This window comes from Vulpes vulpes, chromosome 5 (assembly GCF_048418805.1).
Source record: "Vulpes vulpes isolate BD-2025 chromosome 5, VulVul3, whole genome shotgun sequence".
Taxonomy (NCBI): Eukaryota; Metazoa; Chordata; class Mammalia; order Carnivora; family Canidae; genus Vulpes; species Vulpes vulpes.
In genome coordinates, this window is record NC_132784.1 from 61,727,950 (window position 1) to 61,752,462 (window position 24,513).

The 24,513-nt window shown below is 57.5% G+C and overlaps 1 protein-coding gene across 4 annotated transcripts in view; it reads left to right on the plus strand.

Moving 5' to 3' along the window:
• Positions 1-24,513, plus strand: part of DAGLA (diacylglycerol lipase alpha) — a 61,531-nt gene that overhangs the window by 30,163 nt on the left and 6,855 nt on the right. Inside the window, exons 1-16 of one of the 4 annotated variants that reach the window (XM_072760241.1) lie at positions 5,042-5,355; positions 6,497-6,635; positions 7,035-7,246; positions 8,590-8,691; positions 9,139-9,277; positions 12,435-12,522; positions 14,579-14,713; positions 15,159-15,332; positions 17,043-17,167; positions 20,051-20,204; positions 20,608-20,691; positions 20,797-20,874; positions 21,440-21,520; positions 22,291-22,433; positions 22,964-23,032; positions 23,369-23,441. In XM_072760241.1, the coding sequence (XP_072616342.1) occupies positions 6,541-6,635; positions 7,035-7,246; positions 8,590-8,691; positions 9,139-9,277; positions 12,435-12,522; positions 14,579-14,713; positions 15,159-15,332; positions 17,043-17,167; positions 20,051-20,204; positions 20,608-20,691; positions 20,797-20,874; positions 21,440-21,520; positions 22,291-22,433; positions 22,964-23,032; positions 23,369-23,441 (1,752 nt within the window). In that variant the 5' untranslated portion in view covers positions 5,042-5,355; positions 6,497-6,540. Of the gene's footprint in view, positions 1-5,041; positions 5,356-6,496; positions 6,636-7,034; positions 7,247-8,589; positions 8,692-9,138; positions 9,278-12,434; positions 12,523-14,578; positions 14,714-15,158; positions 15,333-17,042; positions 17,168-20,050; positions 20,205-20,607; positions 20,692-20,796; positions 20,875-21,439; positions 21,521-22,290; positions 22,434-22,963; positions 23,033-23,368; positions 23,442-24,513 lie in introns of those variants that run through there. The other 3 variants (XM_072760242.1, XM_072760243.1, XM_072760244.1) reach the window with 3 other exon arrangements.

Here is a 24,513-nt window from a genome sequence, read left to right on the forward strand (position 1 = left end):
AAGCAGGTAGCAGGGGTCTGTCCCTCTCACCTTGTTTGGAGTACCTTCCCATTGCACAGCCCTTTCTTTCTTTCTTTTTTTTTTTTTCTTAACATTTTTTTTAAAGGTTTTATTTATTTATTCATGAGAGACATAGGCAGACAGAGAAGCAGGCTGCCTGCAGGGAGTCCAGTGCAGGACTCGATCCCAGGACCCCAGAATCATGACCTGAGCTGAAGGCAGATGCTCAACCACTGAGCCACCCAGGTGTCCCTGCACAGCCCTTTCAAGTGGGGAATCCCATTCATTGTGGGTAGGGGGGAGTCCCCGGCCCTCCCCTCAGAGAACTAATGATCAAAGTACCCTGCAGAGCTAAAAGACACCTTACAGACTACCCAGTTTCCTTTTTCTCTTTGGCTGCCAGGAAGCACAGAGTCTAATAATAGTTCCTGTGAGAGCCTTTACGTTACATGTAGTTCCTGTGAGAGCCTTTATGTCTCCTTACATGTGTGCAATGGATTCCCCTCACTTTCTGTTTTAATTTCCTTAGTTTTTGTTGCTGAACTTTGTTCTCAAATTTATTCTCCACCTCTATTGTTTCTGGTTCCTGTAAGGTACATGGAGCCATTTGTTGTGAAATCGAGTAAATACTAATCTGAGTACAAAAACACGAGCCTCTTGTCAGTAGGCCAGGCTCCTCATTCTCCAGAAGAAGAAACCAAGGTCTGGAGGGGCAGTGACACTCTGGCCTGGGGACACTGCTTTTGGTCCAGGACTGGCAGCTCTAAGATGTGGCTAGACCTGGCTCCATTTCCAGCCTTAGCAGGGAGGGTGGGCTCAGGTCTGAGGTCTCCTGTCTTTCGCCAGCCGAACTGCAGAGTAATGAGGACCCTGCCCTGGGAGGTGGAGAGCCAGCCATGGATGACTCTGTTGGAAACTGTACAAGTAGTTGATACCTTCTTGTGGGTGGACCTCATGTGGACTGGCCAGCTTTCCCTCTATGCATCAGGAGTGTGAAAGACAGATCTCTTGTAAGGAGTTCGAGTGGGGTGCACATGAGGAAGCAGGGCAGGGGCCAGCCCCAGGACTCTGGGACAGTGTGTCCAGCACCGGGGTGGTGACACCGCAGAGCTGGATGCATGGGGAAGCCCGGAGTCCCTGGCACCTTTCTGGACCCATATCCTCACCCACGAAGGAGGGTGATGGTACTGTTTCTGAGCCCCTTCTCGCCACCATTGCACAGTAGGTGTGAGTCTTGGGTGGCAGCAGGTATGGCCTGTGTCTCCTGCTGCAGAGCTCCTGTTCCTTGGAAGGAGTCGGGTGATGCCTGAGCCTCAGTACCTCCTTTGGGAGCAGTGCTGTTGGAGGGGCACTGGCTGGCCACTACAGTGTGTGGCTCATCTGACCCCGTGACAGTTTTGAGGTAGGTACTGTTCTCAGCCCATCTGAGAAAGGAGGAACTGAGGCATGCAGAGGTAAGTAACCTGTCCAAGGGCACACGGCCAGTACGTGCATAGCCAGCTCTTAGGCACGGTCTGTTTTTATAACCTGTGCACCAAGTGCAGCTGTCACCCTGCATCCCCTCCCACCTATGAGGGTGGAAGGTAACTAGTCTAGAACTTGGGGGCACAGGACGTGCTCACCTGATGGCAGGACCTGTGGCCTGGACCTGCCGGTTATCCCTCTGTTCCAGCTCAACTCCAGCCCATCCTGTATGCCTGGGGCCACCTCAGGCCAAGTGGGAGGTCCCGTGGGCTGACCTGGAAGCTGGAGATGGCCCGCCACAGCCATCCCGCAGCATGTCGTCCTGTCTCCTGAGGGTGCTGGGCTCAGCCTGGCTCCAGTGACCTGGCCCCACTCCCATCTCCCTGCAGCCCTGGTTCTTCCAGAGAATAGACACAACAGCCCTCCTCCTCCTCCCTCACCTGGGGGCTCTTGGCACCTTGCTGGTTAGCACCCACCGTGGAGGGGCTCTTCTCCCTAAAACCTGCTCCCAGGGCCAAGCCCAAGGAGACCTTTAACCAGCAACCCCCCAAGGCCCACGGCAAGGGCAGGTGAGCCTATCCAGGCTTATACCTGTTTAGTCCAGCCCCTTCTGCCCAGCTGGAGCCAACCATGGGTGGCAGCTGCACTGGCCCATACCCCAGGACCCAGTCACAGATCACCCTGCCACAAAGGCCCCAGTGAGCCCCGCAGGAGCTTGGTTATGATGGCCCCATCTGCGGGGCCTGTGCTAGCCCTCAATGACACCATCCCAACCATTTCCTGCTATAGCCCTCAGGGGTGGCCTTATCCTGGGTTTGCAGCCACAGAAACTAAAGCCCTAGATTGTAAGAGAGCCAGAGGGGGGCAGAAGATGGTTCTCCTTCAGTGGTCAGGGGAGACACTGGGGTGGGACATTAACCAAAAAGCCAAGGATGTGAGAGCTAAAAGGGAAAGGAGCCACCTCTGGCCCTCTGGCCCTCCTGGCTGAAGGGGAACTTGTTTCGGGGAGATGGAGCTGTGGTTCAGGCCACTGAGGCTGCTCAGGAGGAGAGGGTTTGAGGTGAGATGTGTTTGCACCCTAGGGGCACAAAGTGGGTGGGAAGATGGGCGGCTCTGTAAGACCCAGGCCCTTAGGGGACTCAGCTGAACCAGAGCAGGGACAGGCCTCGAGGAATTGGCAAGTTTACCATACGACACTGTGCCCAGGGCTACGCTGGAGTGAGAGGTCTGGAGATCCCATCAGAGAGTAGCCTGTTCTGCTTGGGAAGAGTGGGGTTAGGGGGTAGGTGCTGTCAGGGATGGTTTTCAAAGAGGCCATGACTTTTGGCTCCTCTGGAAAGATGAGTAGGATTTTGCCTGGCAGAGGAACTAGAGTAAGCAAAGCATGGAATCTTCCCATGAGGTGTTTTAGGGAGACAGCAAGTTTTGGGGGGAGTTAGGAAAGGAAGGTGGGGCAGTGTGAGAAGGGGATGGAGTTCCTCCCCAGCCAGAAGGAACTGGCTGGCTGAAGGCGGGTTCTGTGCTTATATCAGACTATGCCCTGGATCTCCAGGGGTTGGACAGTATCTTTCTGGTCCAGGATTCAGAGAGGGGAAGGCACCCTCACAAGATTGTACAGCCTGCCAGCCAGAGACTAAGACCCTTAACCACTGCCTGAGGGGCTTGGACTTTATCCTGCAGGCACGGGGAGCTGTAGAGGGTTTCTAAAGTAGGGGATAGCATGTGCATTTTTTAAAAAGAGTTTTGTATCTTTAGAAAGAGGAACTCCCAAAAATGGTTAATACCTAACTTGGGGGTCCTGCATCACCAGCAGGGAAATGGGGCTTTGTGGATGGGGGAAGAAAGGGGCTCCCAAGGGCCACTCGAGTCAGACGATCTACATGAAGAGGGTCTTGGGACCCCATTCAGACCTGCCTAAGCTGGGGGCCTAGCCAGGGGATATAGGGAGCCCCCAGTAGTGCCTCGGTTCTCTGCTGCTGGAGGGGGCACCATTCCCACCCTGGAGGTGCCACTCAATCTGGGGTAAGGAAGGAGAGGAGGCTGTATGTCCCACTAATGCAGTTGTTGGAGGGCATCGACCCTGTTCCCCAAGGGAGGAGAGCCAGAGGCGGTGCTTTGTGGCCACCCCAGACCAAGAAGTAGCCTCTGCCCTCCCCCCTCCTGAGACATTTCCTCCAAATGAAATCACATCCCAGCAGGGGAACAGGCCCCCATTGTGAAGGGCTGGGGTCTCAGAGAAAGGGTGCCTTTCAGGCCCTTAAGAATAGCAGCCCTGATGTTAATGAATCCTCATGGAATGGAGTGGCCCGTCTGCTCCCAGCAGCACCGGCCCTGTCACCCCCACCCCACATACCCGTGACCTGTTGTGATCTGTCGTTGACCAGCTGGAGTATTCACTAGCCCAGGCAGGGGAGGGACGGCTGGTCCACCGGGGCTCTCAAGCTCTTCCTCTGCCTCACCCACTCACTGGGCCCATCCCTGACATTATCCAGCACTCCTGGGGCCTCTGCAGACTTCCTCTCCCGTGGTCCTCACCAGAACTTTAGCAGGTGGCGTCAAGCGACATTTTACAGATGAGGAAACTGAGGCGCAGCTAGGAAGTCACAGTGAGTGAGTGGTAGGGTCCAGGTTTGAAGCCAGGCAGCCTGGGCACCCACCCTTGGATTCTGCAGTGTTGCGCTGGCCCTTGGTACAGGCTGGAGGATGAGGGTGTGGTGCCCAGGCCTATACCAGGGTACCCAGTGGGGTCAGCCCGAAGGAGCCCTGCCATGTGATGTAGGTGGTCACTGGCACTGACCACAGCTGCTGGCCTCAGGCTGGTCACCCCTTGAACCTGGCCAGAGGCCGTCACTGGCCATACTTCTCAGGTGTCTTGACACATCTTCGGCTCCTTCTGCAGGGTGGGGAGCCAGGCTCTCCCTACCTTTCCGCCTGAGAGCAGGAAGGGCAGTGCTGTGTGCACACGCAAGGCTGTGTGTCTGAGTTTGCAGGTGTGAGTTGAGTGTTAGCCTGTCTAGACTCCCAGAAGTGAAGGGTGGGGATGAGAGGCGGGTGCTCCTCCAGGCGGTGGGGGAGGGCCTTGGGGGGCACCTGAGAGCACGATGTTCTGGGCTGCTGGCAGAGACCTGACCTTCCCCCTCTGGGAGGGCACTCCCCTTCAGTTGCTACCGCAGGGGTGGGGTTGGATTAGTGCTTAGATGGGGATTGGAGCTGCGGCACCTGCTGGGACCCCACCAGCTGACCTCCCAGTAATCTTGTTCATGTGAGGGGGCCCCCTCAGCCCAGTATTTTTAAGAGGAGCCACCTGGAGACAGGGAGGGGCTGTAGAGAAGCAGCGGCTGCCACACCAGCTGTTGGTTGTCCCACCCCAGCCTGGCTACGGACCCACAGTGTCCCTGCCCCTCCCGTCCCAGGCTCGTCAGCCCCTTGTGAGGGACTCACATCCCCTGTTGGAGCCCCAGACCCCCACCCCCGCCCAGCCACCCCACCACGCAGCTCCCTCCCGTGCTCTTGATCCTCTTCCCCACTTCCCAGAATCCGTGCTTTGACTCCTCCTTGGAGAGAGTGGGATGATGTCACTTCCTGAGGGGGGGAGGAGTAGGCACGACCCCGCCAGGCTAGCCCGCCCGCCAGCTTGCAGGGAGCAGCCTGGCAGCGGCTGGCTAAAGTGGCTGCACCAGGGAGACAGAGACAGAGGCGGCCCGGCCTGGACATGCCGGCGGGCCACCCGGCTCCACGGCCCCTCATCCAACCTGAGGGCCCTGCCAACTGGCAGGGGGACACTTGGTCACTTGCTTCCCGAGTGATGCTGGTTTCTGAGGACACTTGCTTTCCCCGGAGCTGCCACCGGGGAGAGGAGGACTTGCCGCCCGCCTCTGAACCAGGTGCCATGTAAGCCTCTTAAGCCTCTGGGCCTGGGGGCAGGTGCCCACCAGTGGGGTGCCCACCCCCACAGCAGGGGTTCCTCTGCACAGTTCAGCCCAGGTGAACTGGAGCCCCTCGTCAATATCTCCTAGACCAGCCTCCCCGGGGGGAGCCTTCTGGTCTGTAGTGCTGCCCTTGTTCCTAGGGCTCTAGGGCATGGGGGCCCTGGATTCCTGAGTGCTCCTTCTGAGCTGGCCTGTGGCTAATTTGAATTCAGCAGCTTCAGAGAGTTTTGAACTGGGCAGCAAAGGCTGAGTGGCTCAAGGTGGGCATGGGAGGTATGTTGCCAGGAGGACGGGATATCCTGCAGGACTCATTCACTGCCCTTCCAGCAGAGGGGCTGGGTGGCCCCAGTCACACCCCTGACCGTGGATCCCAGCTGTGTCCCTCCCTACCAAGAGGCATAGCTGTGATTGGGCATCTGTCTGATGAGTATAAAATCAAGTCATAGAGCATACTTCCTGGGGTCCAGCAAAGCAAGAAACTGGACCTCATTCAACAGATCTTTACTGAGCACTTGCTATGTGCTGGGCACTCTCCTGCCTCCATACTTGCTAGATCCATGCATGCCCTTACCCTCCTCTTTCCCAGGGTCTTCCGCCTTCTACCTGTCTTATTCGGTTTGTGCTGAGGGACTGGCTCATGCTTGGTGTGGGAAGCCCCCACCCTACCCCCAAGGACTACATGCACTGGGCTGGGTCTCCTTAAGAAAAGGCACCAGCGGAGCTGGGGGCTCCCCTGATCCATGTAGAAGGCAGAAGGTGAGCCCAGGTCTTTAATGGAACTGAGCAGTTACTGTTGCAGTAACCCCAGGGAGAGCCGATCCCAAAGGGCTGGTGCCAGTCTTTGGGGGCAAGAGTCCCTCAGGGTTAAGTCCTCAGGGAAAGCCCGTCTCTGGCTGCTAAGGTTCTTTATATTGGCTCTGGGGGGCAGACGGGGTGGGAGGTGGGTCTTGCCCAGGCATGGATCAGCATTTCTAATAGCCTGGAAGCACCTGGGCTGTGGGGCCTGAGAGATGCTTGTATACTGGGCACACCTGGCTAGGACTGTGGTGGCCCTGGATGCCACAGCAGCCCAGGCAGCCACAGGATCCTCTGCTATCTTTCAGGAGGTGAGCACCAGGCCCACTGAGCCTCTGCAGAGCTGCCAGCCATGCCCGGGATTGTGGTGTTCCGGCGGCGCTGGTCTGTGGGCAGTGATGACCTCGTCCTGCCAGCCATCTTCCTCTTCCTCCTGCATACCACTTGGTGAGTCTTAGGGCTGTCCCACAGGCCTGGAAGAAGGCTTTCTGGCCATTTGTCCTGACCCTGCCATGCTCCTGGCTCCTAGGAGTTGGTGTCTGGAACACACACCGATTAGGGAGATACCTGCGTGGAGCCCAGAGACCCTGCCTGACCACCACTGGACCTGGCACCATCACTGGACAGGGCTGCCACTGCCCTCTCCCCACAGCTCGCAGCTGAGCTCCCTACTCTCACTTCCCTGTCCCTGGCTGCCAGTGTCCCCAGAGGCACCAGATACCAGGTGGATGGTGGTTCTGAGCCTGAAGCAGTTGAAGCCCTCCCCCTGCCGAGTCCTCCCAGCTGGCCAGGGACTGTGGGAGGTGCCCAGACTGCCCGGCCCCCCTCATGTGTGCATCTCCCCAGGTTTGTGATCCTGTCTGTGGTGCTCTTCGGCCTGGTCTACAACCCAAATGAGGCCTGCTCCCTGAACCTGGTGGACCACGGCCGCGGCTACCTAGGCATCCTGCTGAGCTGCATGATCGCCGAGATGGCTATCATCTGGCTGAGCATGCGCGGGGGCATCCTCTACACGGAGCCCCGCGAGTCCATGCAGTATGTGCTCTACGTGCGCCTGGGTAAGGGCCACCCACCATGAATGGGGGCTGCTCCAGACCACCCCCACCTCCTGCTCCTCTTGGGCTCCATCATTCACTCAGCCAACATTTGTGGGGCATGTGCGATAGGCCAGGCCCTGGGCTGGCACCAGGGTCCAGCAGCAAACCAGCAGACGTACTGGGCTTGTGTTCTAGACCAGGGGTAGGAAGACTGTGACCTGAGGGCCACATCAAGCTTTCCATCTATTTTTGTGAATAAAGTATTATTGGAACCCAGCCACACTCATTCATTGATATACTCACTTGTCTCTGGCTGCTCATGCGTGACTGCAGAGAGCTGAGTAGTTGTGCCAGAGCATAGGACCCACAAAGTCTAAAATATTTACTCCGGCCTTTACAGGAAGAATTTGTTGGCCTCTGTGCTTCTCTTCTGCTACTTTGAACTTCTTCCCCAAAGAGCCCCCTTTCTCTGGAAGCCCATCAGGGGGCCAGATCAGCTCCCTGGAGGGCCAGTCCATGTCTACTTTCCGGGCTTGGGTTCCAGCTGCCCCTCCCAGTCTTTCCTAGCAACACTTTTGTCCACTTCTAGGAACTGTGCTAAGCCTTTCCCCCTTATTAACTGAGGGAGGAGCATTATGGGTCGCCTTTATGGATGAGGAATCTGGGCTCAGGGAGGTTAATTAGCTCCTTCAAGGTTACATGGCTAGTGTGTGTGTGTGTCAGAGCTGAGATTCGAACCCAAGATGTCTGTCTCCAAAGCCTGGACTCTCAGCCACCACAGGCGCTGCCTCTGGAGCTGGGTCCCTAAGGCTGTCCCATGCCCCTACCCCACTGGCCTAAGCAGGGCTCCTCCCTCCTCCTGCCCCGAGGGCTGGAGCCTCCTTCTGGGAAATAGCAGTCTCCATGAGATGAACACTCTCAATTCTCTGCAGTCCTGTAACGCAGACATTGTCACCCCATTTTACAGATGAGGAAGCGGAGGCCCAGGGAGATTAGGTAACTTGCCTAGGATATGTCTGATACCACCAGAGTTCATGAACATAATTCTAAAATCCTGAAAGAACAGAGAAATGCCTCTCTGTCATCTGCTTTACCAGTCACCCTCTCAGGGAGACGTTGGGGGCCCTGAGGGCACGTAAGCTAGCAGGACAGAAAGGTGGTGGGGCAGCCACACTCCCTGGGCCCCATCCACCATGAGGTCTGTGCCGGGGGTGGGGGTAGGGGTGGGGGGTCGGGGTCTGAGGCCCCTGCCACAGAGCTGGCTGGAGGCCCTGCGGCAGGAGGAGCCAGGTGGAGGTCCCAGGACCCTTCCCTGGCAGGCCAACCATGGCCGTCCTTCAGCCAGGGCCCTGCTCTCCTTGCAGCCATCCTGGTGATCGAGTTCATCTATGCCATCGTGGGCATCGTCTGGCTCACTCAGTACTACACCTCCTGTAATGACCTCACTGCCAAGAATGTCACCCTCGGTATGTCCCGCCAGCCCAGGGGTAGAAGGGACAGGTCAGTTTAGAGAAGAGGAAGCTCAGGCACCTACAGGGGGGCAGCGTCTGTGAGAATGCTGGGCAGGATGGTGGCTGAGGCTGTGGGCTTCATCCTGTGGTCTGCCATCCTTCCACAGGGGAACGGAGTATGTGGGGGAGGGGGGGCAAGAGCAGACACAGCAGCCCAGGGCAAGAGTGGAGGGCCGCTCAACTCCTCACCAGAAACCCCAGAGCTGCCTGCTTATGTGTACCAAGGCTGGGCCTGGGGGGTCATGGCTCAGCATGGGCCAACCAGGTGGCCAGAGGCTGGGGCCAGGGGCTTTGGAGCCCTGTTGGTCCTCAGGAGCTGATGATGATGGGGAGGTTTCCATCTTGAGCCCGGGAGGTCACCCCAGCACCTCTGCCTCTTGCTTCCCACTGCTTCCCCCGCAGGGATGGTTGTCTGCAACTGGGTGGTCATCCTCAGTGTCTGCATTACTGTCCTCTGCGTCTTCGACCCCACGGGCCGCACCTTTGTCAAGCTGAGAGCCACCAAGAGGCGACAACGCAACCTCCGCACCTACAACCTTCGGTCAGTTGGCCTGCTGGCAGGCGGGTGCCCAGTGAGAGAGGTGCGGGCGGGTGGGTGGAGCTGGCCCCGGGCTTCCCACACCACCTAGCGAGTTGTGTGGGCCATGGGCATCAGTTACGGTCTTAGCCACTCCCTGCCTCTGTTTCCCAGTCTGGAAAGTGGGAATAGTGACAGCTCCTGTCTCACACTGCTACCATGAGATTGAAATAAAGTACGTGTTCATTAAATGGTGCCATTGTGACCCTTGGCACCATCTTCAGTGCTCTTAGCCACAGCAGTCATTGTAGCAGGAAGCATGCCTGAACCAAGCCAAGCACCATGTGTACTAAGTGACAGCAGTTCTAGGATGAGGCTGTCAGCATCATCCCCATGATACAGACAGAGCTGGGACATGGAGACATTATGTGACTTGCCTGAGTGACACAGCTGGTATACAATAGGGCTAGGCTTAAGCCCGGGCTGTCTGGCTTTAGGACGCTTGCTCCTAACCACTAGGCTAGGTTGCCTCTAGGATTAAGGGGGCTGGAGAAGATTAATCAAGGAAGGCTTCCTGGACAGGCTAGGTTTTGCACAGTGTTTTGAAGAAAGGAGAACACTGTGCCATGGTAAAGAAAATGAGACTTACAGGGTCACAGTAATTCTTGTTTAGTGAAAGAAAAAGACTGGGGGGGGGAGTGCTTCCAGGGGGTGCATGGTGACTCTTGTTAATTGAGTTTCTACTATGACTTAGGTCCTGTCATGAGCCCTTTCCCACCATCAATCCATTGGATCTTTTTGCTGACACTGGTGCCCTCAAGAGACTCTTCTACTGATGAAGGGTCCAAGCTCCACAGATGTTGGGTGCAGACCTGGCCCTCCATCTCCAGGGCAGGGCAGTCCAGGACCCTCAGCCAGGGCCCAGTGGGAACTCTGTTCACCCCACCCTCCTGCGGCTCTGCTTTCAGCTCCCCTCAGGGCCTCCACGTCAGCTTGGCATTGCAGCCAGAGCCATACCCGCTCCTGGGCTGGCCACCTCCCAGCCCAAAATACCAGATCTTGGAGCCAAGGCCCCAGAGCTCATTTTCCCTCCCGGTGGAGCAGGCCATCAGCATTCATCCCATTTTGCTCATTCTGAGCATACGCCCCCACCTGACCTGGTTTCTGGGCTCCTGGGGCCCTGGGACAAAAAATCTCCCCTCCCTGACTCTGGGTAATTGCCTTTGGGGCCCAGGGAAGCCAATGCCTTTGCAGTTGGGGGGCTGTCATTTTAATAAGAAAGTTTTCCTGTGGTTTCAGGCCCTGTGAGGCTAAGAGGCCTCAGAGCTCACAGCTCCCACCTGTTGTGTTTTCTTGAGCTCCCCGCAAGGGTTGGGAGGACAGCCTAGTCTGAAGCCTGGTGAGGGTGATCACCTCTCAGGCTGGTCTCAACTGGTCTTCCCTTGGCTTAGAAACCAATAGTTTTTCTAACAAGGACATTTTTAAGCCTGCCTGCCCACCCTTCATCCTCTTCCAGGTTTGGGGACATGCACAAGCCTCATCGTGCCACACCGACAGGTTATTTTATCATCTGGAAGTCAGAAAGCTGCTTAAGTCCTGGTCCCTCTCCCCTTCCAGTGAAATCTGGTAGGGTTTGGGAGATGGGTTCCTCCCAGCTTTACTTCCTGGGAGCCTTGACCATGATCTTTGCAGGGGTGTCTGCCATGCCTTTGCTTTAGTGAGCCCCAGGGAAGAGGGGTGCTGGGTCCACGAGCTTGCTGTCCAGCTTCAGTATCTCTCTGCCTGTGTTCTCTGTAGCCTAACTGATGCATCAGGCCAAACCTGTCACTGGCTCCATCTGCCTCCTGGTGGGTGTAAGGAAGAGGTGGTGCAGGAAAGTGCACAGTCAGCACTTGCATCAGCCAGAGAGGCCTAGCAGGAAATACTCTCCAAAAGTTTAAAAGTCCATTCGATCGGGAAGGGTTAAAGAGTGTGATGCTCTGGGATGCCGGCTTGCCAGCATGTTTTTCCTTCATCAAGCTCTTGGCAGGTGGGATGTTGGTTTATGATGTAAGGCTGCCCGAATCCCTTAGAGCTGGTAGATTGCAGAAGCAGAAATTCCCTTGTACCCTCATACCGTTTCCTAACCCCTCCTCTAGCCCTAGAAACTCTGTGGCCTTCCCTGTCCTTAAGGCCCACTGCCTTATGGAACCAGGGCTGCGTGAAGCAGCCCTTAGCTGCAGAAAGACGGCAACAGGCTTGGGAAGAAGGGCCTGGCCTCTCACTCCTCATGGATACTAAGTGCCTTGCAGGCATTCTGGGCCACCCGTGCCTTCCCCTACTGACCACCAAGCATCAGCATCTGAAGGGACTGGAGGGAGGAGAGGGCACATGCCAAAAGCAAACCAGTCTCTTCTTGTTCAATCTGGAAACTTAAGTATTTAATGTTGGGTTTCTTAAACTTATGCTCAAAACACATGGGCTTCTGGGCACCCAGCATGGGAAGGGCTTCTGTGGAGAATTGGCCAGCTGCTCTGCCTTTGGATGCAGACTCTTGGACACCTGACTCCCTGTCAGAGCAGCTAGACACATTGGGGCTGGAGTGCAGGAATAGACAGGCACCAGCCATGCAGGTGAAAGGGGCCCCCAGAGGTGGCCTTGTCCCCTCTGATGTCACAGATCTAAGGAGTTGGAAGATGGCAGAGCCCCCTGTGCCTCTTAAACTTTTCCCAAATACAGAAAGGATTAGGTATCTGAAATCCTTTCAAGGAGAGCATGCCTGTCCAACAGCTCTGCTCCAGCGAACTGGCCGAGAGGCCCAGCACCCTGCTGGGGTATCCCAGGGCTTGGGTTAAGCCGTTGGACACCTGCACCACAGGGCAGCCCCCGATTTGGGCTACCACCTCTGAAGCCCCCAGGGAATGCAGGTGTTCAATCCACCAAAGGTTGGGAGCATGGCTGACCATGTGCCATCCTAGGCCAACAGGGGTCCCCTCAGGGAGTGCCATGCTGGCTGACGTGTCACCTGCTCACTGGCCACCCAGCTTTGGCCAGGCCAGGCCTGTTTTCTCCTAGACCCTCTGCTGGGGCACCATTGGTGTGATCCTGGGAACAGGCTGCCCTGTTCCCATCACATCTAGGGCATGGCTCTTCTGGTCCCGCCCTCTGACCTCACACATACCAACTCTCTCTCCATTTGCAGGCACCGCTTAGAGGAGGGTCAGGCCACCAGCTGGTCACGCCGGCTCAAAGTGTTCCTCTGCTGTACTCGGACGAAGGACTCCCAGTCAGTAAGTCGCATCCCCAGGCTCACATCCTGCTGTCAGCCACTTAGGAGCCCTCACTCCTTGGCAGAGCTGGGGGGGGGGGGGCAGGGCTACTAGAAGGGGGTGGGCAGGGCTACTAGGTTTTAAGCAGGAGCAAGGTGACAACCTGTTATCCATTGACCGACTCCCTCCAGCATGTGAAACAGCCAACCCTTGCTTTGGCAGGGGGACGGACAAGTGCCAAGACTTTTCATCCACCCTCTGGAAACCTAGAGCCTAGTTTAGGAGAGCAGATACTAAAAAATCAGGGTGACCCATATGCAAAGCAAAGCAGCGTGTCACCAGCTGCAAATGCCTCTGGAAGATCTGTCGCAGCTGTCAGGTGCTGAGCCCCAGACACACACAGCTGGCACTTCATACCTGGTGCTCAGAGGAGGAGCCAGAGGGGCCCGGTCTGTCAGTGCCAAGTTCTCCAAAGGAAGGCAGGCTTAGCCAAGGGTGGCTCCTGGAGGGGAGGTAGGGCCCTTGGGGTCCTTGAGGCAGAGCCACTGGTGCTGGCAGGGCCCTTAGAGACCACCTAGTCCCTACCTTCACCTGCCCCTCGTTTTGCAGATCAGACAGCTAAGCCCAGAGAGGTGGTTGACTTGTTCAGAGTCCCACAGCTAGTTAGTGGCAGAGCCAGGGAGGTCAAGAGACAACTCCTCTAAGCCAAGACAGCAAGTGCCCTCCATGAAGCCATCGGAAGCCTGAGTGGCTCCTTCCCATCAGCAGCCCCTGGTGATCTCTAGAGTGAGTAATCAGGTATAAGAAATCCCCCCTCTCCCTGAAGGCTCCTTGGTGGGTGGAGAGGGGGGGTCTAGGGGGATACATTCCCCCTCCAGGGCACATGGCAGAGTTAAGGCTGATGTTAGTAGAGCTTGGAGAAAAGGCAGGACATTGTGGGGAGGGATGGCTCAGGATCTGGGTCCTGTCAAACACTGGCCTGGGGATCAGGTCCAGCCCAGAGCATGTTTTGATCACTCTGTGCTGTGTTGCTTAAAATTGGAATTGAGTGCCAGCATGAAAAATCAGGGCATTCATATACAGTTTCATTTTTCTGGATCTGGCAGTGTGGGCCCCTTGCGGGGCAGTCAGCCGGAGCGAGTAGTAGCTAGCTCCATTTGGCCTCATTAGGCCTTTGAGTTTGCAACCCCTGATTTTTCTTCTCTTACAAGTGCCAGGCACTCAAGAGCGAAACCCAGCAAGAGAACCACTTGCCATGAGTTTACTCCCATGACAGCCTCCCCTGACAGGTTAGGGAAGAGGCTCCAGACTTGCATTTGGACTCAGGTGGGAAGGATGCTGAGCACGTGGACGGGCCTGGCTGCCTCTGCCTATGTGCCTCCTGCATCCTGCCCTGGGCTCAGGCTGGCCCGAGGACCAGGCTTATGGGGAAGCCAGAGGGGCCACTGACCCAGCTTCACAGCCTCCTCCAGTCACATCATGAGGGTCCCTGAGCCTGTAGCTATGGGGAGCTGGGGGAGAGGGCCTGATACCCGGAGGCTCAGCCCTCAGGAGGCCTTTCAAGGTCACAGCCAGTGGGAGGTGGGAAGAAACTCAGCGTGGGGAGGCAGCAGCCAGGAGCTCAGTTTCGGCTTCTCTGCTAGAGAGAAAGGCGGAGGAGAAACAAGCCAGGCCGAGCAGGCCTTGATTCCTAGTGGCTTGGGAAAGAACAGGAAATGGCTCACGTTGGCATCTGTGCGTGGTAGGAGGTGATGGTGAGTGCTGTAGAAGCTCTGAGGACAGAAGAGGGCCGGGAGGTGGAGGACGGACAAGGTTGGTGGCTGTCCCAGACAGCTCTGGCCAGGTCTGCGGAGGCCAGGAGCCCAGGCTAGGGCCCTCGGGGTTACGGCTGTGGAAGGCCATGTGGGGTTGGGCCTGGCTTGTGCCGTGCAGCTGCCAGGGGCAAACTGGCACTGAGCCCACGGCAGACCCCCAGCATGGAGGGATTCACGCCCCATCTCTCGCCCTCTTTCCGCTCCCCTGTCCCTGCTTCCCACCCCCACATCCCCCCACCCCCCCCCGGCCCCGGACCTCACAGGACGCCTACTCAGAAATCGCCTACCTCTTTGCCGAGTTTTTCCGAGATCTTGACATCGTGCCATCCGACATCATCGCAGGCCTGGTGCTGCTCCGGCAGCGGCAGCGGGCCAAGCGCAATGCCGTGCTGGACGAGGTGAGCACCCACCCTCCTCCAGGCCTCTCCCCACTGCCCTGCTGCCACTGCTCCTGCTCCTCAGGGTCCCTCAGGTTGCCCCCTGATATCAGCTCCCCTTCCTCTCCCCCCGGCTCATCCCCTCAGCAACCACTCCTGGCCTTGGCTTGAGCAACTTCCCTCTGCTGGGCCAGTCACAGGAAGCTTCTAACCACAGGGCCCTCCTGAATGATGCTCAGTGCTTCGCCCTTCTGCACCTGCCTCCACCCCCACCCCAACACCCCAATCCTAGATGAGGTCTCCTGGCATGCCCTACAAACCATGTGACCTTCAGCCTAGTCAGAAATGCCCCAGAAGCAGGGGAGGGGGGGAATTGATGCTTATGGTGGAAGGGGAGCAACTGGAAATGTGAGGAGACCTCATATTTGGGAAGAACTAGAAACCACACCCTCCTTTGGGTGTTCAGGCCCTTGGGAAGCAGGCAGAGCCTGGGGGGCCTGGAGCACCTTTCCCAGCCACGCACCTGGACCCGGAGCAGCCACCTCCACGCATGGTTTTACAGGCGAACAACGACATTTTGACCTTCCTGTCTGGGATGCCAGTGACCAGAAACACCAAGTATCTCGACCTCAAGAACTCGGTTAGTCAAAACAGCCCGGGGCCCCTCTCCCTGTGCTGGGGTGGCCTGAGGAGAACACCTGCCCAATCCCCTGACAGTGCAGGCTACATCTGCTCCTCCGTGAAGCCTCCTGCAGCTCTCCATGGAGCCTGTCTCCTCAGTTCACACCCCTTCCCCCTGAGGACTGCCCCCATCACGTGGCTTCCATGGTCAGAGCCCTGGAATTGGCTTCCCCACACTCAGCATGTTTGGTTCTGGCCCCTTGAGACTCTAAAGTGCCTCAAAGGGGTGAGCTGCTTATAGAGTTGCTGCTGCTGTCATCCTAAAAGGCAGCATGACATAACTCATTGGCTTCGAGCTCGTCTGAGCAATGGAACCTCTTCTCAGGCATCTGTACTAGAAACCCAGTGTTTCCCAGGGAAAGGTGGGGCCGGTCTTCTGGCCCAGGGAGGCACTGTGTGGCCTGGGCTGAGACTGGCCAGTGGCCTTAGGAGCAAACTGATTCAGGGATGCATCAGCTCCGCCACCGTCACTGTGCAAGTCCTCCATCCCCTCTGAGCCCATTCCTGCATGGGTCATGGTGCGGGGCACACCTTCCACCCAGAGCTCTAGTGGGGAGGACCTGAGCCATTCTGAGTCTACTATCTCCATCGGGACTTAATAGGAAGGATTCCTCCCTTGTATCCAAATCTCCTAGAAAAGCCTCCAGTCTCTGCCTATTCCCACCACCCAAGGCAGGTGTGTGTATCCCCGCTGCAGATGGCCCAGTCCAGCTCCCGTGGGTCACCCTGGGCTCTCTCCCCACCTGAAGGGGGAGGGGCCGGAGGCGGGCCTCAGAGCCCTGAGGTGCTGGAGTCCCTGCCTGCCACTTGGGCAGATGGGCCAGCACCCCACCCTCCAGCCGGAGCAGCTCCGACCTGCAGGGAGGATAATTGCCTTCTCCAGCTTGTTCCTAAAGAGCAGACAGAGCTGGCCCGGGGAAGCTTCCAGCCCTCTGGGCCCTTATTAAGGTGCTACTTATTGCACTTCAGAAGATGACTAATCACCTGTTTTAACTTTTACAAGGTGACTAATCCCCCCTAAGTGCAGGAGCCCTCCAGTGCCTGGCACGCCCAGGACACCTGTGCCTCCTGCCTCCTTTGGGCTGATGACAGGAGCCAAGGCCTCAGACACTGGGTTTCAGACTGGCGCCTTTCTCGGCAGAGATCCCAGTCTGCTCCAGATGTCCCTGGGGAACCAAATGAATCTCCCCAGCTTTGCAGACAAAGAACCTGCAGGCTGAGATAGGGTTGATGACTTATCCCATCACCCAGTGTCTACAGGGTCAGATATCCCTCAGCTGGAGGGCCCAGGGCCTCTCAAGGCTAAACTTCCCTTGCCAGGCTTGATTGTGGAGGAGGGATGATTACCACTCACCCCTTCTCTAGAAAACAGGCAAGGAAATCGATCCAGTGCTCCGAGTGTTTTTCTGTCCCCAAATCATTAATTCTGAGGTTGGAGCATCAGTACAGGTCCCAGGAGGCTTCGTGCTCTGGTTGCATGGAGATAATTAGGAAAATGCAATTATCATCTGGAGGAGCAGCCCTTCCTCCAAAGCAGGAGCAGGGTCAGGCCTGCAGTCCTTGGGGAGGCTAGAAGGGCCACTCCCTCCTCCACCCAGGGGAGCCATTCGGCCTACAGGCCGTAGGCAGGAAGGGCAAGAGGTGACCGCCTTTGCCTCCTTTCTTCCAGCAAGAGATGCTCCGCTATAAAGAGGTCTGCTACTACATGCTCTTTGCCCTGGCTGCTTATGGGTGGCCCATGTACCTGATGCGGAAGCCTGCCTGTGGCCTCTGTCAGCTGGCACGGTCCTGCTCGTGAGTACCCCTGTCCCATCCTTCCAGCTGGCCAGCATGTGTAGAGGAGCAGAGGTCCTGAGGCTGGGCCAGCCTGTGTGAGAGTCTCCCTAGACAGACTGTGCCTGCCCCCACCTCCCCTGTGGTCTGAGGCCTGCATTGCTTCTCTTCTCCTCCACCTCTGGGCCTCGACCTTTCTAGTTCTGCATTCTCCTTAGGTGGGGAAGAGCTCAGGCTTTGGGATCACATAGTATTTGGCTTGAATCCAGATTTTGTCACTTACCACCTTGGGCAAGTCACCCTACCTCTGCAAGGCTCAGTTTCTTGATCTGTAAAATGGGGCTGGCAATACATACCTCCTGGAGTTGTTTTAAGAGGATTCCATGAGAGTCACCCAGCCTCTGGCTCTGCTAGTTCCCTCCTGTCCCTATCTGCCCCACTCAGCCACTCCCCTCTACCTACATCCTTCTTTCTGCTGTTCCTGACCTGTGCTCTGCCTTTCCCAGTCCATGGAGGCCTCTAGAGGGCATCGAGAAGGCCCTTTAGTGAAAGACTTTGAAGCTCTTCACAGGAAATTGGCAAGGCACCTGCCCCAGACCTGCCCACAAGCCCCATCTCTGGGGGCCGGGTGGACCCTCTGCTTTCCTAAGTGGGCCAGAGAAGGGCACAGTTCCAGGAGGGGAACTGGGCTTGGCGTCTCCACTCTCAGCCCAGCCCAGCCCAGACAGAAGGAAGGCTCCCTGGCTTCCTGGTCTAGAAAGGGTGGCACCCCATCTGTGACACCCCTGCTGCCATTGGGGCAGCCACACCCTTCCTGCAGTGCTCTTCATTTCTGTGGAGAGCTGGGTGGCTCTTGGGACATTGTTCTTCCCATCCCCCAGTGACTCACAGAGTGAGTGGACCACCCTCCCCATGCCTTTCCACAGCTGGCATTCCTCCCAGTGTCCTTGGGCATCCCTGCCACTGCTGAGGAGCTTCTCAAAGTGAACACCAGACCAGGAGTCTGGAGACCTGGGCTCTGATAGGCCCTGCTCCGTTACCACTGGGACGGTGGGGACAACATCTATGCAGGCAGTGTCTGTCCCGCCTGCCCGTGTGGTATTTCAGAAGCCAGGGAATGGCTGGTAAGCTGGGATACTGCTGTCCGTCAGCTTCTCAGGGCTTTGAGGAGAAAGAAGACCATCCTCAAGTCCTGGTGTCTGTCCCTGAAGACACCAGTGGTGGCCACATACCAACTGAGGCTGGAGAGAGGAGGCAGCTGCCTGAGAAAAGGAGTTGCTCCCAGACCTAGGCCAGCCCCCACTTGGCCCAAGTCTGTGGGAGCACCCCCAGTGAGTGTTGAAGTGGTCACCCACCCCAGGCCCGGTAGCTTCCAGGGGCTGGAGTTTTCTCAGTGAGGCCTCTCTTTTTTGGGGAGTATGTAACAGTCCCTTAGGTACTGCTTGGGTGAGGACAAAGTTCTCAGCATCACCAAAACTCAGGATTCTTAATAAAAATCTCCACTGTCCTCTCAAGACAGCGGCCTGCAAGGGCATGCTCTTGCTCTGGCTCCAGGGCCCGATCTGCTGGGTGCTGACTCCCCCTGGTGGCGTGAGGAGCAGCTGCACCCCAGCAGGGTGCCCCCTCCAATGCTCAGCTGTTCATTTGGAGGATACCTACTATGTGCCTGGGGCTCGGGCTATAGCTATAAACCAAGCAGAGCAAACCCTGTCCCGTGGAGCCATTGCCTGGTGGGGAGGTATGGACAGTACACAGACAAGGACACATAGCCGGTAGGAACCATGGACGCTTTGGGAAAAAACAAGCCGGGTGTGTTGTCAGGCTGGGGAACTCTGGCAGGGCGCTGGCTGTGCTAGAGAAGGTATCCAGGTGGACCTCACTACAACATTTGAGCAGAGGCCCAAAGGAAGGGAGAAGTCCTGCCATGCAGTCTGGCCGAGGCATCCAGGGGCTGGTAGGAGAGCCAGTGTGGCTGGAGGGAAGTCGGGGTCAGTGAGCCAGAGCACTGGGGCCATAGGGGGAAGTGCCATTGCCCCTTGCAAGGACTCCAGCTTTTACAATGGTTGAGAAGGGTATCACTGTCGGGTTTTGAGTGAAGTGACATGGCTTGACTTACATCTCAGAGGGTGACTCCAGCTGCCAATTGAGAATGTCAAGGGCAGGACACCTGGGTGGCTCAGTGGCTGAACGTCTGCCTTCAGCTCAGGGCGTGATCCTGGTCCTGGGATCGAGTCCCACATCAGGCTCCCTGCAAGGAGCCTGCTTCTCTCTCTATCTGCCTCTTTCTTTGTGTCCCTCATGAATAAATAAATAAATAAAATCTTAAAAAAGAGAGAGAGAGAATGCTGAGGGCAAGAGTAGATGAGGGAGACCAGCCAGGAGGTCACCACAGCACTCCAAGGCAGAGATAATGGTGGAAGGGGTGGGCATGAGGGAAAGTGGTTGGAGTCTGTTCTGAATTTGAAGGCAGAATGAGCTGGTGACAGGCTGTGGGATGGGAGGTGGGACGAGGACCTGAAGCCAGCTCCAAGTACGGGGCTAGGCAATGAGCAGCCAGGCATGGAGGGCTCAGGGAGCATGCGGGGAGCGGGGGCTGGTGGGGACTGGGACCTGGAAAGATGACATGGGGGCATCTGGAGGCTGGGAGCAGGGCAGGTGGTTCTGTAGCTCAGAGGCGGTGCTTAATGCCAGAGACAGTGTCACTGTGGCCAGAGATGAGCCAGGGAGGCCACCAGTGAAGGAAGAGCAATCCAGGGGTGAGGTGGGAAGAGGGACCCACCAGGTCCCCTGCTGCCAGGAGGCCAAGTAGAGTGAGGACTGTGGGACTCCTCGAGGGAGGTTCGAGAGAGGCTGGTGGGGACAGTTGTCCCCGGGGCCTCTGAGCCCCCTGCCACCCCTTGCCAGGTGCTGCCTGTGTCCCGCGCGGCCCCGCTTTGCCCCAGGAGTCACCATCGAGGAGGACAACTGCTGTGGCTGCAATGCCATTGCCATCCGGCGTCATTTCCTGGATGAGAACATGACTGCAGTGGACATAGTATACACCTCCTGCCATGACGCGGTGAGGGGCCACACATCCTCCCCAGCCTTTGTCCTCTGTGGCCACAGGGGCAGGTGGGGCTGGGGCCTGGCCCCCCTCCCTTCCCCACAGCCTGGCCTGCTCCCCCTCTGGGGCTAGGAAGTGGTCCCGGACCCTACACCCAGCCCCAGGGCTTCTCAGCCCAGCCTTCTAGGGGACGGGATGGAGGGACTAAGCAGTGAAGCACTGGGGATGGGCGGGGGGTGCGGTCTCTGTAGACTCTGCAGGCAGGACAGCAGCCATCAGGGAAGAGGGGAGCTGAGAATGCCGGGTCGGCTGTGTGCCAGGTGGGGAGGGATTCCTTGGCCAGGAGACCTGCTTAGGTCACTGCCCAAGCCTGGCCCCATCCCAGGGCCATTTGGCTCACAAGCCACCCTCATCCTAGGTCTATGAGACCCCCTTCTATGTGGCAGTGGACCATGACAAGAAGAAGGTGGTGATCAGTATCCGGGGAACCCTTTCCCCGAAGGTATGCTGCCCATGGCTCCCAGCCCACCCCTCCCAGTGCCCAAGGGGTGTGCCTCTCCCTTTCTGTCCTCCTCACCCCACCCCTCACCTGTCCTCTCTCCACAAGGATGCCTTGACAGACCTGACTGGTGATGCCGAGCGCCTCCCTGTGGAGGGGCACCATGGGACCTGGCTGGGACACAAGGTACTCTGCCTTCTGAGCTCCTGAAGCCCCTTGCCTTCTCTCCTCCCCTGCCAGCACTCAGACCCATCCTGTTGTTGGGATGGGGGTTCCCCCGGGAGAGATGGATCAGAGGAGTCTGGATTCATCTAGAAGGTCCACTGTGCCCACCCCCCCCACAGTCCTGCCCAGCCCAGATCCTGTCCCAGAGGAGCCTGAAGAGGCAGCTGGGAAGAGACTGACTTATGTTATACACACAACTCTTTTGAGCCTCAGCTTTATCACCTGTGAAATGGAAATGATGTGGTAAAGTGTCCACCAGCCCCCACAGCCAGGTTGTTAGGAGGGCCAAAGGGGAAACAGTTGGGACAGGATTGGTGAGTCTCCAGTCGCTGGTTTTGCTGGTCTCTAAAAGACCTCCCTCCCAGGGCACCTGGTGGCGCATTCATTGAAGCGTCTGATTCTTGGTTTCGGCTCAGGTCATGAGCTAAGGGTCATGAGACCCAGCCCTGTGTCAGTCTCCTCGCTCAGCACAGAATCTGCTTAAGACTCTCTCTCTCCCTCCCTCTGCCCTCCCCCTGACGCCCAGGGAATGGTCCTCTCGGCTGAGTACATCAAGAAGAAGCTGGAGCAGGAGATGGTCCTGTCCCAGGCCTTTGGGCGAGACCTGGTGAGGCATTTTCCCTGCCAGGGAGCCCTGGCCATGCCAGCTCTGCCTCCCGCAAGGCAACACTGGGGGGCAGGGTGCCTACATGGTGGAGCTTCCCCCACCCCCTCTGACCCCTTCCTCTTTTGTACAAGCATTCCTTGGGCTCCCCTGTCCAGCCCCACCTGGTTATGAGCACCTACTCCATGCCAGAACTGGAACAAAAATGGTTCTGGCCAGGGGCTTCAAAATACCTAGCAGGCAACAAAGAAAAGTAATTACAGAACCCACAGGAAGGGTGTTGGTTTGGTGGGGGCAATCTGGATCCTACCCACCACCTGCTCCCTGGGCAGGCAATCCCCAAGGTGCTGCCAACTGCCCTTCCCAAAGCCAAGTAGTCCCTGGCCTCAGGAGGCCCCAGTCTGGTTGTTGGGGCACAGAAATTGGGGCATGCGAGCAAATGATTATAATAGAAGAAACTCTCCCTAGAATGTACATTTATCACAGTGAAGCGTAATCACCATACGTGAAGGTCTTCCACCAGTGTAGATGCTGCGAGCCTCTCCTGGAAAATCTGAAAGTGCTTCTCCAGGGTGATCCTCTGAACAAGATTTGGAAGGATGATAGGAGTCTATTAGAAGGGTCTCCCCAAGAAGTTACTCCTGTGAGTCTAGGTTGGCTCTCCCTCTGCCCTGGCAGCCACACAGCACAGTGTCAGGACTCTGGAAAGAACCTGACTGCTGTCAGCCCTCCACTCAGCGAGGCAGGGCTCTCAGCCTTCTCTTGGTTTTCAGGGCCGAGGAACCAAACACTACGGCCTGATTGTGGTGGGCCACTCCCTGGGTGCAGGCACCGCTGCTATCCTCTCCTTCTTGCTGCGCCCCCAGTATCCTACCCTCAAGTGCTTTGCGTACTCCCCGCCAGGGGGCCTGCTGAGGTGAGTAGCCTGGGGCCTGAGGGTTGGCTTGGGTAACAGGAGGGGCAAAAGACTTGGGAGCTGGTCTGGGCAGTCTGGCTTCTGGTCTGGGGGCCTGGGAATGGCCTGGTAAGTGGAGGGAGGGTGCTCTGTCAAATGCCAGGCAGACTCCAGATCTACACCCAGTAAAACCTCACTGGTAGGAAAGGTGCAACAGGGAACAGGCAGCCCAGCCTGGCAGCTGTGAGCTCCCCAGAGGGCCTTGAATCAAAACACTCACTACAGGGATCCCTGGGTGGCGCAGCGGTTTGGCGCCTGCCTTTGACCCAGGGCGCGATCCTGGAGACCCAGGATCGAATCCCACGTCAGGCTCCCGGTGCATGGAGCCTGTTTCTCCCTCTGCCTGTGTCTCTGCCTCTCTCTCTCTCTCTCTCTGTGACTATCATAAATAAATAAAAATTAAAAAAAAAAAAAAAAACACTCACTACAGGAGTGCTGGAGCAGGGCCCCGTCACCACCCCTGCCTGAGCACCCCCTGGCTTCCTTTGCAGTGAGGACGCCATGGAGTACTCCAAGGAATTTGTGACGGCTGTGGTTCTGGGCAAAGATCTTGTCCCCAGGCGAGTCGCAAGTCACAAGTGGCTCCCTCTCACCATGTCCTGGCCAGCTGTTCCTCCTTCCTCAGGGCCTCTTCCTCGGATTCCCATCTCCCAGGGGGATCCCAGAGCCTCCAGATCGAGAGGACAGGTGGCCCCACCCTGCTTGACCTCCCTTCCCTGGCTAGGTCCTGCTAAGCTGCAGACTCACCCCTACCTGCCCCTCCTACCCTGTGACCCTGGTGGCATGGTCTTCTCGATTCTATGGCTGCCGTGTGCCTGCCCCTCTGCCCCCACGCCCCATACCTCTCCTGGTCCCTGGCCGGGCCAGGTTGATACCCCGCTTGCTTCCTTCCCCAGGATCGGCCTCTCCCAGCTGGAAGGCTTCCGCAGACAGCTCCTGGACGTCCTCCAGCGAAGCACCAAGCCCAAAGTGAGCCCCTGCCCCTCTGTCCTGCTTGGGCATGCTGGGCCTTGGGCACCTCATCTGTCTCATGCCTTGCCTATCCCTTGGCACAAAGCACAAGAGGGCCCAGCCATGAGAGGCCAGGCTGGGTGTGGCTGGTGTCCCAGGAACCCCAAGCCATCAAATTCCCAACACCTCCAGGCTCGTCTCACCTCCCCTACTGACCTGTCCTTGTACACAGGGGGAAACCGAGGCCCAGAGTGGGCAAGGGACTTGCTTTTACTCACACACACTGTCAGGACTGGGACCAAGGGCTCCTGAGTCTTGGCCCCATCACCCAGAGCTGCCTAAAGTCAGGGAAAAGCAGGCCCGAGGCTCGGTGCTTCAAGCTTATGACAGCAAGTCACTCTGCTGAGCCCACTGCAGTTCCCCAGACTCCACAAGCCTGGATGCTCCCACTGGAGGGGGTCTGGGTGCAGTTTGTTGTGATGTTCCACTGTGGCTAAGGAGAGGCTCAGCCATGCCTCAACCCTTATCAGGTCTCCGAGGACACAGGGGCCTCTTCCTGTGGCAAGCTGGCCTCAGTGTGCCAGGCAGGCAAGGGTTCTGTGGCCAGGGGCCCCAAGGCAGACGGGAAGGGACTAACTTGGACCAGCATGTCCTCTGTGAGCCCCAGGCTGGCCCCTGCCCCATTAACCATCATCTCTGCCCAGTTTGGTCTGTTCCTAGTCTTGGTGCCCATGACCTTCCAGCAGGCAGGGCCACGGGCCAGGCACCAGTTGGCAGGGCGGGCAGGGCAACAAAGCCTTAGGGGGCCAGGCCTGCCTGCAGGAGTCTGGTTCCGGAAGGTAGAACTGCTCCTATCAGCCCCAGGCCTGTGCACTCGTCAGGCCCAGGAGGCCAGGGGGCTGGGAGCCAACCCAGACGTGGCCAGGCCGCATAGGTACAGCTGGACTAAACTTCGGGCTCTGCTCTGTCTCCAGCGAAATGACCTAGAACAAATTCTTTCCCTTTGCTGGGCTGTTTCCCCATCCTCCAGATAAGGCCTTGACTGGTCTTCCAGCCCTGTTCTAGCCCTAAAATTCAACACTGTCATGTC